Here is a 17,554-nt window from a genome sequence, read left to right as displayed (position 1 = left end):
CTCAGACATATAGGACAGGCAGTAACAGGTCCTCGATATGCTTTTATATCTCCCATTGCTTAGATACTCTTTTGAATGCCTTTACAATGCCAACCAATGAACTTAATGCACATGTGAAAAATCATGGTTTGACCTCAGAGATTAAAGTTAGACATCTACAGATATGGCAGCCTTTTTGTACTTGCAGTTATTTTCAACTAAATAATTATTGACAAATTTTGAGCTTTTAACTAAATTGCTTTATCATATATTATCTCCATTTCCTTTCCCTCCATTGCCGCTAATTTAATTAATACAAATTTAGTTTAAATGAAAGAGAAAGAGTTCTTAACAATCTCACTGAAATAAACTACAATCTTTGAGCTATTGCAGTGAGACCTCTTTAATTTTACTCACAAGCTATAAATTATTAATGAAATTAGATGACCTCCCTACACAATGAGCACTTAATTACTAGACTGCTGCTGCTGCTGCTGTTTCTCCTCTCTTTCATATTTCCAGCGCCAGTACGCAACCTTCATGCGGTCCCAAACGTTGTCAAAGGAATCCATAGCTGGCCGGACATCCAGTAATGCGAATTGGTAGGTATTGCCATCGATTACACCTCCATCATAGTAGTCGATCACATAGCGCACATCCTTACCGCAGCGATCAATGATCCAGTCGTGGCGATCAAAAGGCAGTTCATAGCTGATTCCAAAATTTATTTTTGTATTTTTGTACGTGATTTTAAATATGTTCTTACCCTAGAAGTTGTCTGATCCTTGCTCTAGGCGAATATTGTGTGGCTTTGCCTCCAAAACTCTTGAGCCTTGGGTCACCGCACTCCTTTGCATGAAGAGCTTCCCACTTGAGTACCTCTTGCCACGCCTGTTCGTTGTTGGCATTGTGAATCTTAATGATGTTATTCATATCCTCTTTCTTGATGTCCTCAGCTTTCCATACCCATCCCTTACGCAGCATAGCGTTCCAAAACATTTGTGGCGAAGGGTATACCCAGTATTCCTTTTTGTCGCCCACTTTAGGGATTGAAGATATCTGGCGATCAGTTTGAAGGGGGAAGGGTTGTCCAGGTGACGGTTGTTGATTTGGTGGAGGCATCTGCAAATGATTTAATAAAATTAAAAACAATGACAATTAGTGACGCGAGATTTAAGGACAAATTGAATCTTTGCTTCTCCACTGATAATATGTCTTGCATAATAATCTATTACTACAATAATTTATGTGATCCTAATCCAAAGTTTTATTAACAAACTAAATCATACCATGTTAGTCGGGTCGATATCGCCTCCGCCCCCAACTGGACACTCTCCGATTAAGACGGCCTGAAAATAACCAAATTTTTTATTAGTATTTATAATATAAAAAAATTGAGCATAGGTATTACTTCTGCTTTGGGTGCCTCCGCTTTCCTGTGCATGGGACATTCCGGAGGAGGTTCGAGGCTGCTCAAATTCACAGTCGGGTGACCTTTAGGCAATGAACCTGTCACGTGCGCAGCCACAGTCTCAGCAGCAGACACCGTGTTACCCATTTTTCAGAGTTTCAAGAAAACCTATTTAACAATGTTCAAGAATCGCGAGTTTTAACTTCACTACGAATTCACCGTTCAGTTCCTAGTCACCTACCTCATGCTTTCAAAGTTAGCATCAGCTGTTGAAATGATGAAAATATTGATTGATAAAGTTTTACCAACGTAATAGGAATCAACATAATGTATTGTGTCAAATAATATAACCTGGCTCGTGACTATTATCTGCGTTTTCAGAATTTTATCATGATATTAAATTTGATGATATGATTGTGAAGGTAAATATTAATATTTTGAACGTTTTTCGTAGCTGAAAATAATCAGATTGATTTTCGTATTTTTTCTTCTTTCAGAGTTTTAATATTATTTAGTTGGCAAGTCTCAAGTCAGTGGAAGTGGAACTGAAGCTGATGCCCGGTGAAAACGAACTATGTTAACACATTATAAATATGGCGGTTGCTGTGTCTGATCAACGCTATAGCTGCTGAAATTAAATTGAAATAGGTTTCTACCGCTGTCAATTTCGTACTTTTGACAGCGAAGATGGCTACAACAACGAATGAGAATGGCAACATCGTTGATGAATTTGAAGAAGCTTTTCAGGTACATAGATATACATACATACATACATAGACATAATGTTTTTGCATACAAATATTTTATGTAGATATGTATTATTACATACATAATTATTGTGAAGGGAAATTTTTTCCTACTCCTGGTGGCTCTAATGCGCTGTTTTTTAGTCTCAGTTCACCTAAAATCAAAGTAGATAAATAACAATGTATGCATGTGTGTACATTATGAATGCTCCATGGTTCTGACGCAAACATGCACGTCGTGGTAGCCACAAGGCTAAAAATTATTACTCTTTGGTGCGTATTAATAGGGGCTGGAGGACACAGCCCCACACCTAAATTGTGTGCTGGTAGGGGCTGGTAGGTTATATTGTCCTATTCGAATCAAATTTAGGTGCGAAAAATTATACAGAATTTTACAGAACAAAACGAAATTAATACTCCATTTGAATTGCAGGCATGCTTAGGTGTACTGACTAAAGACGATGCACAAAAAGTTGAAGTGGATGAACTAAGGTCGGAAGTTGACCAAGTCAACGTGCGATTCGTAGATTTGGCTCGTCAGATGGAAGCGTTCTTTTTGCAGAAAAGATTTCTCCTCTCAGCCTTGAAACCTGAGCTCATTGTGAAAGAAGTATGTACTTCGTAATGCTTTTCCACTAATAAAATTTAAACATAAATTTCGTCAAGGACATCCAAGAACTGAAAGTGGAGCTGGCTCGCAAAGACGAGCTCCTGATGAGGCATTATGAAAAAATAGCTCAATGGCAACACCTTTTGGCTGATCTGCAAAGTTGGGCTAAGTCGCCAGCGCATGGCCAACCTCCTCCTGGTCAGGTGCCTCCTGGACAACAGACTCCACAACCATCACCAATCATTCAGCCTGGAATAATGCCTAATCAAGTAATGTTATTTATTTTTATCTTAAAAGAGCGCCATAAAAATTCGGCTTTGCCCCAGGTTCCAGGTATGGCACCAGGTCCCCCAAATCCTGTGGTCTTGCAGCAGCAACAAATGCAACAGCAGCACCTCATGCAACAACAACAGCAGCAACAAATGCAACAAGTACAGTAAAATTTGCTAACTGACTGAGCTCCAGCTATCAACACTATATTTCACCTCAGGGTCCCCCGATGTCACCGGCTGCAGGTCATCCTGTCCAGCAGCAGATGATGTTCATGCAAGGTCCTCCAAGAGGCCCAATGGGCTTTCCAGGTCCAGGTGGTGCCATGCAAGCTGGCTTGCAGGGTCCCTTGGCCTACCTGGAGAAGACCACGTCCAACATAGGCATGCCGGACACAAGAAGGTGACGGGGAAGGGGCAGGGGGCGCGGAAGAGGCCGAGGAAGGGGCCGCGGTGCCAACCAGCCGGGCATCGAGTACAGCCCGCCGCAATAGGCCCTTTCCATTGCATGCACGCACACGTATCACGGGGATGGGACCGCAAAAATATCAGTCCCTCCCCTATTGAAGCACTACTTGCCTCACAAAGTCATGCCTGGGACCAGATTTCGTTTCGTTCTAATTCTCTCCATTGGTCTTTCTTTGTTTCTTAAGTTTCGCTCTGCAAGTAAATGAAGTAAAACATCTGCCGAAATACTTATGATACAAGTTTTATTTAATGCTGTAAAGCTTTAGTTACAGAAGATATTATTCCGTTAGTAAAGTTTTCAGTTGGGAAAAATATTTAAAATATTAAACTCGCCCAATTGTCTCTGTGTCCAAACGCTAGTGTCCTGCAGTGTGTTCACGCATGTCAGTCGCCTTGCGCCTTCTGCCCATAAACTGTTACCGACAGTCCAAATGCGGACTCCGGATTTGTTGTTATGCCTCTAATTTGTAGATGTGTCTTCTGCTTCATTGACCTGCTTGGAAATTCAAGCCATGTAAAGTTCCTGTGTATCTATGCTTCCAGTCAATGTCTATGAAATTAACTGTAAATACCCGTGTGTAAACTTACTCATATTGTGCCGCCTTTTGTATTTTTGTATATACCCAGAGCATTTGCACCACTGTCCTTAAGATTACGAAAAATATACTCATAATAAACAAGCGGAGGGTGAAAGGTAAATGAGATGAATTATAGTGTTGAAATAGTTGGCGCATTCCCTAAAATTAATCTATAACCATGTTATATTTTAGACTTAAAATTCCATTGCTTAGTTAAAAAATATTAAATCAATTCAATTATGTATGTATTATGAAACAATAATGATAGAGCGAAAGAGTTAAAATTTGTAGTTGTAAATAAAAACGTTCCTCTAACACGACGATTTTTATTTCAGGAGAATTAATCTTTGACCTTGTAAAAAAATCTGAAGGAATTTATGAACTCAATCTCTGCTGCAGATGTTGATGATTTGCTTGAGTAAAATATCAGTGTGCAGAAAGAAATGAGATTCCAATCAGTGCTCGCGGTAGTAGGAGGAAGCACGGCGAGTGCACTAGAGCGTGCACGTTTGTAATGAGTTGAATGCTTGCGCACAGGTGGCTCTGGTAGCGATGCGCCCCAGGCTCACTTCAGTTCAGTCCAGTTGTCCGTTTGTTGCTGTTTTCATTTCACCCTTCGTCGTGTTATCGCTGCCTTTTAAAGAGGTCATGAGATCGATTTGACCCCAACTTCGCTTTCCATCGAAAGGTGAGACATTTTTACTTTCAACGTAGCCGCTGAAAGACAGTCTAGGGAATCAAAACACTCGAATGCGGCAAAGAAAAGCTGGCCGTTAGCCTTTGGGAATTTGAACGAACGAGTTTAATGTTTATTTAGCACAATTTAAAATCCGCTTTTGGGAATTTTGTAGAGAATTTTTAGAGAAGTTGGTCTTTGTACTGTCAAATAAGTCCTAATTTCGAACCCTTGGTTTCAAGAAAATGTAGGAGTTTCGAGAATAAGATGTTCCAAATAAGGAAAACACTTTCTATTTTTCTTCAACCTTTTGCGTCTATGGGAACACATCATCTGTTGATGCATAATAACACATAATGACCCTCGCACAACCGTAATTTTACTAACTCATTCAATGAATGCGAAACGAGCTTGTTGGAATCCTGTTGTAAGAATACGATATTTTTATCCTTGATATTTCTTCAAAGGGGATTGAAAGAGGGCGACAATAATTGAAAATTATTTGAATAATTGTTGGATGTAATAAGCAGCTGATCGATAGTCAATTAGTTCTACAATTTGCAATAAAACTATAAAATACATACAGAAAAATTTCAAATTTTCCCCTAAATTTACATCATCTTGGCAGATTTTGATTCCTCTCGTCAAAAATGTACAGTGTTTGACACTTTTAGGGGAACTCTTCGTTTGGAAATACAATCAGATTTCAAGTTGGGAGACAATCCTCACCATTTGAAAACCAAGCTAACTTTGCAGCCATTTTTCTAATAAAATTCCAGTGCAACTTAGTTAGGTTAATTTTGGCTTCAAATTAATCCTAAGGGATGAGTTCATGCATTGGTATCAAGGATTTTCCAGTATCAATCCTCTTTAAATACAATCATTTTTTTATTTTCAATGATGAATAAATAAAACCTTCAACATCTCTGAACTGAGAGGTCTGTTATTCAATTTCCACTATACAGCAAACCTCAAGTGAAAATTGCTCTCAAGAATCTCTGATATCTTTTAATGTTTAATAATTGTTCTCCATGCTGTTAAAACAAAACAAAAATAAACAAAAAAATGTTTAAATTAAGGTCACAGTATAATAGGGTGAAGATATGAAATTCCAAACTGAAATTCAACACTCATTTTATATTTGAATGCAGATACAAGCCAATGAATTAGACATTATGTTATTAAAAAAATATAATCGACTTTTCTTTCTCTACAGCAAATGCATCAAGTGCGAAGGCGGAAGCGGCGTTCGTCGCAAGGTGTCATTACGACTCCTTTACTTCGGAACATGCGTTGCGTTGACGTGAATCGCGGCGCATATGGCTTTGGCTTCACGATCTCGGGGCAAAAGCCGTGCCTGCTCAGCTGCATAGTTGCTGGCAGTCCAGCGGAGATCGCAGGGCTGCAACCTGGGCATGCACTCATGGCCGTCAACGGCCGAAATGTTGATCGACTTCCGCACGACACCGTGGTTCGTCTGATCGGCTCAAGTTGCGGCCGCCTGCGGTAAGAAAGATATTCTTGGAATGGCAGAGCGTGAAATTTTAAAATTCATCAATTCCAGTCTGCACGTTTCACCGCACTGGCATGAGCAATCCAGCAGCAGCGACTCGGATGGAGAGACAGCTGTGAGAAATCCTGTGCGACTGTCACCACGAAGTGCTGCACCTCCTGCAGAACTTAGAGCTGTCGTTGGTTACCTCGGCACTATTGAGCTTCCTAGACACCTTACACCTGGCTCGAGGTAATATTGCTTCTTCATTTCCTTCAGTCATAGTAAATTCGCATTAATAGGACATAGGACACTGATTAGTTAATAAAATGCGTGCTTCCTCATGTATGTGACCGTATTTGTCTCAGACACTCAGACTATAACACTAGATATTACTGGAAAAATATGCTTAGGCTTGTGCTGCTTGCAAAGGCACCTCTCTCAAGTTGAATCAGTATGTGAGTAATCGAAATTATGTAATATGTGTCAGACAAAATATATTATAATGTAACACACGAATTATTTTGGTTGTAAATACTCCTCAAAACACACTCAATCCTTTTTTTTAAAGTTAACTTTGTGTTAATATTTCTTGTTTAATGATGAATTAAGTCAAATATGCAATCAAACTTTTCTTTCCCCACAGTCAATATTTATTCTAAATATCAATTAAAACACAACTCATGAAACTGTATCATGCATTATTTTTTGTCTTTGACGGTTTTAATTTTGTTATTAAAAAAATCCTTTTTTGTTTACTTTGTAGGCTTGCAGTAATTCGGAGCTGCGTCCGTCGGATGCGTTCAGAACGCAGGGTGCACACAGTAGTAGCCTTGTCAGTTCGCCGTCGACACTCTGTGGTTCTCAGTGATGCGAGTGGTGGCACCATCGCTGAATTTGGTGCTGAACGAGTTGCCTTTTGCGGCGCTTGTGCAGACGACAGACGTTTTTTCGGTCTTGTGACTAATTCTGAGGTCGGCTCCGCGTGCCATGTGTTCATGATTGACCCCTCGTTGCACCCTCACCTCGCGCATTTGCAGCGAGCCGCCGCGTTTCGAGTGGCGTGCACTCCTAATGGGGTCGGCTGTGCTGAATTTCCATCGCACGCCGACCCCATCCTGAGGGCCATCGCATCCCTCACTGCGGCTGCTTCACCTCCGCCCCCTCCTCCACGCAGTAATGCCAGCAGTTGTCCGTCAAGTAATTCGGACTCTGGCATAGGTTTCCGCGATGAAGACTCTCTGCAGGACAGACTCACAGTGCGGGCGATGCCTGACCCGCCTGTTGAACAAATGCGAAAACTAAGTCCCAAGGTAAGCAATGCCAGCAACAACTTGTTAATCTTTAAAATCACTACTTTTTTGTGACGTTGAGACACCTTTCTTTAAGCTTGCCTCGATCCTTCCTTGTATTTATATGATTAACTCAAGTCAACTATCTCTATTTATTCATTAAATTAAAACTTTGTATTACGGCAAAATTTATGGGAGCGTTTTTTTATTTGTGTTTTTAGGTTTATGGTAACGTTGCGCATAGTCTGGAAGACTTGCCTGCGGCTAGTCCTGCTCTGCCATCAGGTGATGACGAGTCAATGACCTCAATAGACCACTGGGGCAGTCTGCAGGACTTGGCTAGACTTGATCAGGGACGGCAGCGGCGGCGTCGGAAGCATCCCACGCACCACCAACACCCCATGCAACCCCCTAGCCAACCGCCTCAGAGCCAGTCGCCGCCACCAACGCTGGACGACGAGTCGGACGTAAGTGACTAGATAACTTATATTTTGCTACGATTTTTAATTAATTTCAATGAAAGTGGGTGTGAAGTTGAGCGTATTTTAATATCAAGTGCGTGGAATGTGTGCAAAAAAATATAATGAACAAATACGCCATTTTCGCGAACGTGTCCTCTTGACAAAGGGAATAAAATCGACCGTGAATACTAGACAAGGCCGTTAGCACCTCTCAGCTCTTCATCTTTTCTCTCTGGAGGTAGCAGTGGGGGCCTGCTAGAGGTCGACTTTCACAGATGTCGCTCGGCGAACATTCTGCAGATCGGAAATTTCGAGCCATGATATTTATTTTGCCGGACATCAAAGCGTTCCTTTTAATCTCCGCGATGAGTCTTTTCTACAAAAGGTGCCTCAAAAAAGAAAGCCGAATTGCCCCAACGAGGGTGGACGGGGGTGGGGCGGCGGCAGCTGCCGCTCGAGTGGGGCGGCAATTTGGGTCAGGGGCAGACGACTGGCCACTTGCTTGTATTGAAAGTAGAAATGCAATCACTGATGGGTGATGAAAAAGCGTGTTTAACGATGTCTGCGCGCGGTGTAGTAGTAAAATGATTCTAAAGCGCTCACACCAGTGTGTGTGTGCGTGTTGCGTTTCAAAAGCGATTTTCTTCTCTCTAGTTTTACTACGCACGCCATGGGATCGGGCGTCGTAAATCATCATTTATTTTCGACACGAGCGCGCATTTTAATTAAAGCGCGGCCCGCTTCCTCGAAGCTGTAAATAATCTCCAGCTGCATCACATCACTTTCCATTCAAATATTCTAGTAAATAGCCAGGAATAGCCGTTTTCCTCCTTTGGGCTCCTCTTTTGCACTCAAAGGGACATTTTAATTAAACTCGTCATGCGGCGCTGTGGACGAAACGTGTTTTGCACAATTTTACGTGCACGCCAGCCGAGAACGAGCTAATTAGCGTTCGGCGGCTAACCGGGCAAAAAGTAGAGAAAAACAATCCGGCTGATTGAGCGAGCACCGAATGCAAAGTACAGTAAAGTACGGCCGAGGAGCGGAGGAGTGGAGGTAGGCCGAGGGAACGAGCGGCGGGGCTGGCTGGAATCAGTCAGTCAGTCAATCAGTCGGAGCTGGCATGAGCGGCGAGCAGGAGGCCGCCGCGGCCCTCAAGCCCCCCAAGTCCCAGGCCAGCCCTCGAGCCTTCACCCTGCCTGCCAGACTGTACTTTGTGAGTAGCCGCTGCGCAACGCATAATCGAGCTCGACCTTAACAGCCCGCTTTCCCGTTTGCGATTGATTATTGTTACGTGTGTGCATTTATGTATTGTATGCGAGCGGGGACGCAAATTGCCAATTAGCGCCGCGAGGGATTGTACTTGTGTGCGTGCGGTGTGCTTTGTCGCCAGGAGTCTTTTGCGTCTGACTCGATCTGCTTTTGGTGCGATGTGCGCTCTGACAATGGGGGCCTTTGTTACTTGACTGTCTTTTTACTAAGCAGTCCGACTGAGTGAGTGAGCACCGCGCGCGGCTTATCATTCAACGCTCAGCACCCTTTTTATTTATTCACTAATGTCAGTCTATTAATATAAAATTTCCTCTGCTGGCACGTTTCGTTTCGTCACAGTAACCTTAAAAAGTGTCGACGCAGCTTGCTTTTTCAACTCGTTGCTGAATTCGCTGGGTTTTAAAGTGCGTTTTCTCGCACATTGGCGGAGCTTACGGCCTAATCGTCTCCCGAGTGCGTCCAAGGGCTTTCGAATGTACTAAATTGCTTCTTTGGTACTCATAGTGCACACAGGTGCGAGGCCTCCTAAGGAACACTGACTGCTCGCAGCTTTGCGGACGCATGCGCCCGCGAGCCGAGCATGACACACCTGAGGAATATAATAAATCCAGTCAGCAACCTTCTGCGGGCAAAACCAGAATTTCTTTGCGTTGTCGAAGAGCATCGAAAGCACCTTACAGGGCTGGACAAAATCCACAGGAAGTCAAAAATTTGTTGGATGCCGCGCGGAGTGGGTTTCCATTTCACTTGGCAACGCGTTGCACATTCTTCACTTTGAATTAGGACGTGATGCTTTTTTTAATTTACATAGTTGTCACTGTCTCTTGCTCTCACCGCCGTCAGTGCCTGCCTTGAATATTTACTCCCGTGAGATTTTTTCTTTATCGATGGCAACGATCCCGTCATTTTAATCTCTCAAGCTAGCTGAACTGTTTGACACGAAATTTTAAAGCAGACTTGCCACATTATTCAACACTGTTATATTAAAAATTGTAATTGTCAAGTTACGTAGCTTACTTTTTTACCTTTATAGATTGATATAAGCTCACGTGGAGTGTAAAATATACTCCTTCTCAGTCGAGATTAAAGAGCGGTCGTCGGCGGCGGCGCGGTCTACTTAAAATGCTATACATCATAATTCATCGCGCTCTACCTTGAGATACTTCGTGCATGTATATTTAGGAAACGAGGAAAGTGCGTCACCGCGCCTCGCCAAAAATCGGCTGAAAATCCCATTCACCTTAACCTGGTGGCTGTGAACCTACGTCAATGTACATCTGCTATCTACCGGATGATCAATGAAAAAGGTCCTTTCCAGCACTTTGATAATATGTGATGTGGCTCCACCGGGAACTCAACAGTGTTGGTAAACACAAATGACGTCAGAAGTAGAAGCATTGAAGTGATTCAGTGGTCAGTCTGGCGGTGGTTTTCCTGCCGCCGCGCACCAGGGCGTAGTTCTCTCTTGAAGTCGTCCTCGTGAGCACCGCAATGCTCCTCAGAAAGAGTCTGCGTAGAAAAACCGTGGGGCTGGATAGGGATCTGCTCAAAGCGGACGGCAAGGATTCCAGGCGCAATTCTGCAGGCTTGTGCATCAAATTCTTCGCCTTTGATCCACGGGTAGGAAGTGGTGTTGTGTTTATCTGATTCGTTTCCTTCGAATCGTCTTCTCATGTACAAAATCCCCCAGGGTTAGAAAATTTCTCTTGATCGAGGAGAGTCACCATCAGTTTAAAAACCAAATATGTATATATTTATGGATACATCAACGTAAAAATAACAGCACTACTTGACCAGTTACATTCCTTATCAGTAGATAAAATATTTTAAAATTATCAACAGCCGCGCCGCAAGAACTCGCACTTGTGAATAATTTTTAAACTTAAGCTCCACTGCTCTCTGATCCACTTTTTCTTAATTGATCAACTGCAGTGCGAACAACCTTTCAAAAAGTGGTGCAGTGGCGGCTCGTACCTGGGATTTTTACACCGTGTCACGCACGACGAGGAAGACGACAAGCCGCCGCCGCCTAAAATGCTGCCTCCACTAACCCCCCTTTGGGGCGCGAGCGGTAGATACATTGTGGACAATGAGGTAACCCTGTGTGGTAGCAATCGTAGCGTTGCGTGTGTGCACTGATGTGAGAGCGAGGCCCTCACTCAACTCCTTCCTCGCACTGTTATCTGATCACAGTTTTTTTCGCCTCTTTCTTTTTCAGCCTGATTTATTGTTATTTATGATTTCCGGTAGAGTTTTATTTCCTATATTTGTATGTGTGTGCGCGTGTGTGTGTTCCTCTCGCCGTGAATGCCTTATTGCACCAGCATAATTTATTTCTCGTGTGTTATGGCTTGTTGTTGAAGAGTTGTATACTTTCCAGTGTCGTCAGTTGTGGTTTACGCCGTCGCTTAGATTTTAGCAAACACTTTTTGAACGCGGAATATCCTATGATAATATAAATACATATGCTTTTTAGCAGCGTGCGTTTTGGTAAATCCATTCACATGAAGCCGTTGTGCGTCATTTAGAATTTCTGCACCCGAAATTTTATTTTTAGTTTTCTCTCTGCATCCATCGAGCGTGATAGTTTAGAAAACGAAACTTGAGTTTAGTCGCGAATTGAAGCTAATTGTTTCTGGTGCCGTGTTTCAGAGCCACAAGGAGAGCTCAGAGGCCAAAGGAGCTCTGGGGGCCCACGGCAGGAACCACAGCGATGTTGGCGAAGTCGACCCATCCAAACCGAACTGCTTTGACTCTTTCGAGAAATTGCTTGATGACCCCAATGGGATGCACGCCTTCTCGGTTAGTTGAGAGTGCCTCAAATACGCTGTTTGCATGCTAATAAGACCTCCTATTATTTGCCGACCCTTTGTCGTTGCTCAAATCTTTTACTCGCGCACACTTAAGCTCCTCGATTCATTATTTCTTTATGTATCACTGTACAGGAGTTTCTAAAGAAAGAATTCAGCCACGAGAACATCTACTTTTGGGTGGCATGTGAAAAGTACCGCCGGTTAAAGGATCACGCGGCGCGGAAAGCCTTGGCCAAGAACATTTTTCAGAAGCACCTTTGCTCTGGTGCCCCTGAACCAGTCAATGTCGACTCTCAGGCTAGGCAAGCGACGAAAGATGGGCTGGAGGAAGCCAAAGAAAACCTATTTGTCGCCACTCAAAAGCAAATCTTCAACCTGATGAAATTTGACAGTTATCCTCGGTTCCTTAAGTCAGATTCCTACAAGGACTCGTCAGAGCATTTCAATCTAGACCCTGATCTCATTTTGCACGCTAAGGATGAGCCAAACCCTGGAAAAGTATGCATTGAGTCAATTTTTGCTTCCGCGCGAGCTATAAATTTCCCCATGCAGCTAAAGAAGAGCCAAAGTGACGCGGAAGACAGGAGGCGGAAATCTCTCTTACCCTGGGGGCGAAAAAACTCGGGACAGTCAAGGTCCAAATCGAGGGACAGAGGTGAGGAAAAAGGGCACGACGACTCTAGCTCAATTAGGTCAGAGCTGACCAGCAGCAGATCGTCTCTGGCCTCATCGGACCTGGCTCTGATCCAACGAAACACAAGCAGCAGACAAGTGAGAGGATGGCGACCTGAAATTTATATGAAAGTAATGTCGTTGTGTCTCAGTCGGTTTCGCTGGGCGACGTCAGCCAATCTGGCGAACTCTGCAGAGTAATTCTTCCTGATGGTGCCACAACAGTAATTTCAACTGTCCGCGGAGACACAGTCAAGCAACTCATAGCTCGGCTGTTAGAAAAAAGGGGTCTGCAATACAGCACATTTGAAATTTACGCCTCTGGACAGTCAAACGTGAGTAGTTTGCACAAAAATAAACCAACCGCTCAATCATGAATATTTTAGAGCGTCAATTTGTCGGACGAAAGCAGTGTGCTCAGCGGGAAAGAAGTGCGTGTTGAGCAACGAGTAGTTTTTAGACTTGATCTCCCAAGCAAGAAAACCCTAGGTGTCAGAGCAAAGGCCTCAAAAACATTGGCGGAAGTTTTAAAGCCCATTCTGAACAAGCACAATTTAAAATTGGAGAATGCCATTGTAACACTGGTAATAGAGATATCAATGCTCAACCACTTCCTACGATAACTAATTTTAAATTCATGGTTAGATTTGCGATACAACCCCGCTTGATGTGAACAAGCCAATCACTTTTGTCGAAAATGAGAGATTGCAAGTTTGCATTAGCGGCAACTCGGGTTTGTTTACAAAGAAATAATATTGTAATCAAAGAGCTTACTTACAAACAAATTATAGCAGGCCAAGCAAAAGGAAACAAATCTACATTGGACGAAATCACAAACAGGGTTTTTGAGGAACTACTGCAGGGCAAACCCACTGAGAGTGCTCAAGGCTCCGACCAAGGTTCTGTAAAGGTGAGAGTTGCTTTGCCTTTGCTTTTGGCTTCAGCTTGTAAATAAAATGCGGCTTTACAGTCTGAGGACTGGAGTTCTGACCACGGCTCAGGAATATTTGGACGATTTCTGAGGAGAGACTCTGCATTCACGGACAAAACCAGGGTCAGTAGGCCATACCAAGATGCTTGCTTTTGCCGACTCTTGATCCTGTCATGACCAGGCGACATAGGTTTAAACTTTAAACAACCGATTTTCTCTTTCACAGGAGTCCAAAAGCAAAAAAGGAGCTGTGCCAAGGTTCATTGACGTGCATGACAATACTCTAAGAGTGCCTGGACTAAGAGTGAACCCTAAAGGTCAGTCTGAAAGTGAAGGTGAGTTGACAAGCTGAAGAGGCGTGCGTATCAACAAAATCCTGTCTCATTTTATAGAGCTTTACGAAGGTCTGAAAAGAGCACAGCGCGGCCGTTTAGAAGACCAGCGAGGCACTGATATTAACTTTGAACTTCCTGACTTCTTGAAGGTGAGCCAGCCAGCGAGCTGAGCTATCGGTGTTGCATGTGGTTTTTAGACTTCCAAAATCTTCCTTCAGTGCATGTGTCCAGGTTAACAAAATAGAAAATTATTCGCTTTTTATATTGAAATCATAATTATAGATTTGGCGCTAAGCTCAATTGAAGAGACAGTGTTATAAAGCATTTTTTGTACTGTTAGGATAAAGAAAACTCGCCAAGGTGGCTCCAAAAAGGACGCCTCTCTGAAGGGGACTGCCTGCCATTGATGTCAACAGAGGGAATCGATCTGTCTTCAGGGTTGTTGCCAACGGTGGAACAGGCTGAGGCTTACTTTGGCAGCAGAATGCCACCTCTGTCGCCTCCCATTCGACATCCTATGGACCCACCACCTTTACCTCCCAAGCCGAAAACATACCCAAAGCATGTTTCCAAGTGGGCACCATCTACGTCCTCTGACGATGATAGAAATTCCACAACAATAGTGTGAAAAGGAAACTTAAAGCCAATCAAATTATTTATTGGATGATTTGTGTGAGTGGTTTCATTTTGTTTTGTAAGTTTTAAATACTTCTTGTACACTGTCATAAATTTATTGTGGTTTGTAAATTAAAAATTTTATAGAGCTGTCCTTCAACTACCTATATTTTAAATATTTTCTGTAAATTAATGTGAATACAAATACTATAAATATTAATTCATGCACAATTCAGAATAAAATTTCTTTGGAAAACTATCATATTTCTTTATCATCATATCCAGGTGAATAATCATATCTCATCAAATTCTTTAGTTTTAAAAAATGATACACAAAGTATTATTGATGTTTAAGATATTTGATAAAGAATGATTTATTAGACACTAGGGTGAACAACATAAATATATCAAATAGTTATTAAAGCAGACTGTTCCAGTTTGATATTATCGGCTTCACAAAGAATAACAACGTTCAATTGAAACAATTAAAGCTGATTGATCGTCACAGTTACATGGTACTCTTTTTTTACTATTAATATTATTTGGATGATTTATTTGCTACACGTAGATGAATACCAAACTCCCAAAATATAACTTTGAATCAAAGAAATAAAATTTAAGGGAAAGTGCTAATTTTATTTCAGTAATGAAGGTTATGAAATCATTTAACTCAACAGTGCTCTTCGCACTTCAAGGAAAAAATTGTAGTGACAGACGATATTAAGAAAGAATAAAATGAATGAAATTATTGTTTTCATAAATCTACGAAATTAACCCTTAAATTTTAAATAAGTAATGATGACCTATTTTTACAAAAAAAAATTGTAAAAGTTTACGGATCAATGACAAAGATTAACCTTGGTTCGAACCAAAAACACATAAAATAAATTAAAAAAGTTCTCACGCTCCGTGGTTTACAAGTTGATGGAAAATGGATTTCGCGCCTTTTGTTAACATGCGACAGACGCGCCCATTTTTGTTAAGAGAACTCAGAACAGGCCAGGCCGGTCAATGCCGTCAAATCAAAGCTACAAGTAAGGAGAAGGAGAGTAGATGATACACTCTAGCCAAGGCCAAACATTACGCACATGTTTGGCTGTTAAAAGTTATTTTTGTTTCTTTTTTCGAATTTTCGTTTGTTTTGTCACACTTGGCACACTCAAGATAATATCTGGATCATGTCTGACGAGGACGAGTATCAGGCGAAGAAGGCTTTTCCTGTGGATGGTCTTTTAAAGACAAAGGTTACTTTAAAACCTGGCGAGGCGCCTTCAGATGCCATTGAATACTTGAGATTTGTGGCGTAAGTAATATTATGGTGTCACGTGTGAAATGTTTTTATTCCGTGATCTGCAGACACGAAGCGTCACAGTGCGAGGATGTGGTTGTGGCTGTCATAGATGAAAAGAAGCTGCGCAAACAAACCGTGGTTTACAGCAGTGGTTTTGAGAAAAAAGTAATTTGATATTTTTTTCTTCATCAATACATATAAGTATCTATATACGTCAAACAATCAGCATTTCTTTCGTGCTGAATGATCTCGTGAATAGTATTGATTTTTAATTGAAAACTCATACTTGCAGGATGAAAATCCGTTGTCCTTGCAATTGGTTCCTCGAGAGTGGAAAATTTGCCAAGTTTCTGATTTCTCCAATGTCCGCACCCAACTGGCAAAAATGAAGGCGAGCAGCTCAATAACAGCAATTAATGTGCAGAGAAAAGAACTGGTATATTTTTAAGCATAAGTCAAAATGTAAGTGATCCTTCGTAAATTGTTTTTGTAATTTTAGCCACTAAAAGGGGATCAGCGATCTTGGTGCCGATTCTGTCTTGGGTCTGAAATTAGTGCCAAAATTTATGAAACAACATCTCCAACGATGAAAGACAGTGAGGAATTCCATCCTCCTCTAGCCAGCATTATTTTTTCCTTGGACCAGGTAGTTTTTTTAATATCCAATATCCATAGATAATTTGAATTGATAAATATTTCAGCCGTTGATAGAAAAGTTACTGGAGTACCATACAAGGTGGATGCAATCCACAAGTTTCACTGTAGAGCAAGGCAGGTGGATTTATTCATTACTGGCAGGACTGGAGCTGCCACTCACGCCTGATGTATGCAGCGTTATTAGAGCGCTTGCGAGGACATGCGCAAACGTGAGAGATAAATTGGTAAGTAATGTCGCTTTTTTGATTGTGTTCGATATTAATTTATAATCATAGCAGGTTGATTGTGATGCGCAATTAGTGACAGCTCTCAACCTCATAATTTGTCTTGTCTCCAAATACTTCCGTCAACTTGATCTCGAAGAATTGTAAAAATAAAAACAATGATAATTTTTCTATTCTATCTCCATTTCTCTTTATATATTCAATCTCCGATATAAATGCACTCTTACAGACCTTCCCAAATGTCAAATTAATCATGTTCGCCGATGATCTTGTTCTGCTCTCAAACTGCTTGGAGGAATTAAAAAATTTCATGGCCAATTTAATCGACTATTTAGCGGATAAAGAGCTCAAATTAAATTTTTCAAAATGCAGCATACTCAAGTTTAGAAACAAGGGAAGAGGGAGGCTGAAGCAAACCGACAAATTAGTAGTGAGAAATGAGGTCGTCGATTTCGTCACCGAATTTACCTATTTAGGAGTAACGTTTCAGTCTTCCGGAATTTCTTTTTCTAAACATATTGAGAAAAAAGTGAGAGCATCAATTTTAGCCACCTCCAAACTGAACTCTCTCCCTAGATCATCAGTCAGCACTGCTTTGAAACTTTTCAATCTTGCAATAGCTCCAATCGCAAGCTACGGAATAGAGGCAATTTGGCCATTTTTAAGTCTCAAAGACTTTAATAAATTAGAATCCTCCAAATCAAGATTCCTAAAAAGAGCTCTATCTGTATCTAAGTTAACTAAATCCAGGCTGACATATAA

At 41.7% G+C, this 17,554-nt stretch overlaps 4 protein-coding genes across 13 annotated transcripts; 3 read left to right on the top strand and 1 right to left on the bottom strand.

Moving 5' to 3' along the window:
* Positions 1 to 324: 324 nt before the first annotated feature.
* Positions 325 to 1,626, bottom strand: LOC135948356 (holocytochrome c-type synthase). Its single transcript, XM_065497580.1, has 4 exons — positions 1,391 to 1,626; positions 1,269 to 1,328; positions 746 to 1,101; positions 325 to 690 (listed from the first exon to the last, which is right to left on the bottom strand). Exons 1-4 carry the CDS (start codon positions 1,535 to 1,537, stop codon positions 447 to 449), a joined length of 807 nt encoding a protein of 268 aa, XP_065353652.1. The 5' UTR covers positions 1,538 to 1,626; the 3' UTR covers positions 325 to 446.
* Positions 1,627 to 1,977: 351 nt separating this feature from the next.
* Positions 1,978 to 3,561, top strand: MED28 (mediator complex subunit 28). Its single transcript, XM_065482126.1, has 5 exons — positions 1,978 to 2,137; positions 2,570 to 2,746; positions 2,803 to 3,015; positions 3,073 to 3,177; positions 3,237 to 3,561. Exons 1-5 carry the CDS (start codon positions 2,078 to 2,080, stop codon positions 3,420 to 3,422), a joined length of 741 nt encoding a protein of 246 aa, XP_065338198.1. The 5' UTR covers positions 1,978 to 2,077; the 3' UTR covers positions 3,423 to 3,561.
* A 962-nt stretch (positions 3,562 to 4,523) lies between these two features.
* On the top strand, positions 4,524 to 14,879 carry loco (locomotion defects). Of its 10 annotated transcripts, XM_065481516.1 has the most exons (17): positions 4,554 to 4,749; positions 5,954 to 6,243; positions 6,302 to 6,481; positions 6,996 to 7,542; positions 7,743 to 7,988; positions 11,187 to 11,348; positions 11,907 to 12,056; positions 12,200 to 12,565; positions 12,620 to 12,838; positions 12,892 to 13,074; positions 13,126 to 13,323; positions 13,385 to 13,472; positions 13,531 to 13,649; positions 13,710 to 13,793; positions 13,897 to 14,005; positions 14,063 to 14,154; positions 14,346 to 14,879. In XM_065481516.1, the coding sequence occupies exons 2-17, from the start codon at positions 5,957 to 5,959 to the stop codon at positions 14,631 to 14,633; spliced, it is 3,318 nt and encodes a 1,105-aa protein (XP_065337588.1). In that variant the 5' UTR covers positions 4,554 to 4,749; positions 5,954 to 5,956; the 3' UTR covers positions 14,634 to 14,879. The 10 variants fall into 10 exon arrangements, 8 of the variants coding, with proteins under 8 accessions (XP_065337831.1, XP_065337754.1, XP_065337668.1 ...); XR_010574652.1 differs by having other exon boundaries at positions 4,525 to 4,749; positions 12,200 to 12,838; positions 13,897 to 13,987; positions 14,063 to 14,236; positions 14,346 to 14,485; XR_010574648.1 differs by having other exon boundaries at positions 4,530 to 4,749; positions 12,200 to 12,838; positions 14,063 to 14,236; positions 14,346 to 14,485.
* A 764-nt stretch (positions 14,880 to 15,643) lies between these two features.
* Gem2 (Gemin 2) lies at positions 15,644 to 16,967 on the top strand. The gene is made up of 6 exons (XM_065482013.1): positions 15,644 to 15,923; positions 15,977 to 16,076; positions 16,204 to 16,347; positions 16,411 to 16,557; positions 16,613 to 16,792; positions 16,844 to 16,967. The coding sequence occupies exons 1-6, from the start codon at positions 15,799 to 15,801 to the stop codon at positions 16,937 to 16,939; spliced, it is 792 nt and encodes a 263-aa protein (XP_065338085.1). The 5' UTR covers positions 15,644 to 15,798; the 3' UTR covers positions 16,940 to 16,967.
* Positions 16,968 to 17,554: the final 587 nt, after the last annotated feature.

The sequence above is a fragment of the Cloeon dipterum genome, chromosome 1, assembly GCF_949628265.1.
Source record: "Cloeon dipterum chromosome 1, ieCloDipt1.1, whole genome shotgun sequence".
Lineage (NCBI taxonomy): Eukaryota > Metazoa > Arthropoda > Insecta > Ephemeroptera > Baetidae > Cloeon > Cloeon dipterum.
Note: the sequence above shows the minus strand (reverse complement) of the source record. Positions and strands in the feature narration are given on the sequence as shown.

Coding starts and splice junctions, on each gene's coding strand:
- LOC135948356 (XM_065497580.1), bottom strand. CDS start 1,537: ATGGGTAACACGGTGTCTGCTGCTGAGACTGTGGCTGCGCACGTGACA. Junction 1,329..1,390: donor CGGAGGCACCCAAAGCAGAA/GTAATACCTATG, acceptor GGTTATTTTCAG/GCCGTCTTAATCGGAGAGTG. Junction 691..745: donor AGGATCAGACAACTTCTAGG/GTAAGAACATAT, acceptor TTTTGGAATCAG/CTATGAACTGCCTTTTGATC.
- MED28 (XM_065482126.1), top strand. CDS start 2,078: ATGGCTACAACAACGAATGAGAATGGCAACATCGTTGATGAATTTGAA. Junction 2,747..2,802: donor CTGAGCTCATTGTGAAAGAA/GTATGTACTTCG, acceptor AATTTCGTCAAG/GACATCCAAGAACTGAAAGT. Junction 3,178..3,236: donor AGCAGCAACAAATGCAACAA/GTACAGTAAAAT, acceptor ATTTCACCTCAG/GGTCCCCCGATGTCACCGGC.
- loco (XM_065481254.1), top strand. CDS start 5,957: ATGCATCAAGTGCGAAGGCGGAAGCGGCGTTCGTCGCAAGGTGTCATT. Junction 7,543..7,742: donor TGCGAAAACTAAGTCCCAAG/GTAAGCAATGCC, acceptor TTGTGTTTTTAG/GTTTATGGTAACGTTGCGCA. Junction 13,650..13,709: donor CCGACCAAGGTTCTGTAAAG/GTGAGAGTTGCT, acceptor GCGGCTTTACAG/TCTGAGGACTGGAGTTCTGA.
- Gem2 (XM_065482013.1), top strand. CDS start 15,799: ATGTCTGACGAGGACGAGTATCAGGCGAAGAAGGCTTTTCCTGTGGAT. Junction 15,924..15,976: donor GAATACTTGAGATTTGTGGC/GTAAGTAATATT, acceptor CGTGATCTGCAG/ACACGAAGCGTCACAGTGCG. Junction 16,793..16,843: donor CAAACGTGAGAGATAAATTG/GTAAGTAATGTC, acceptor TTATAATCATAG/CAGGTTGATTGTGATGCGCA.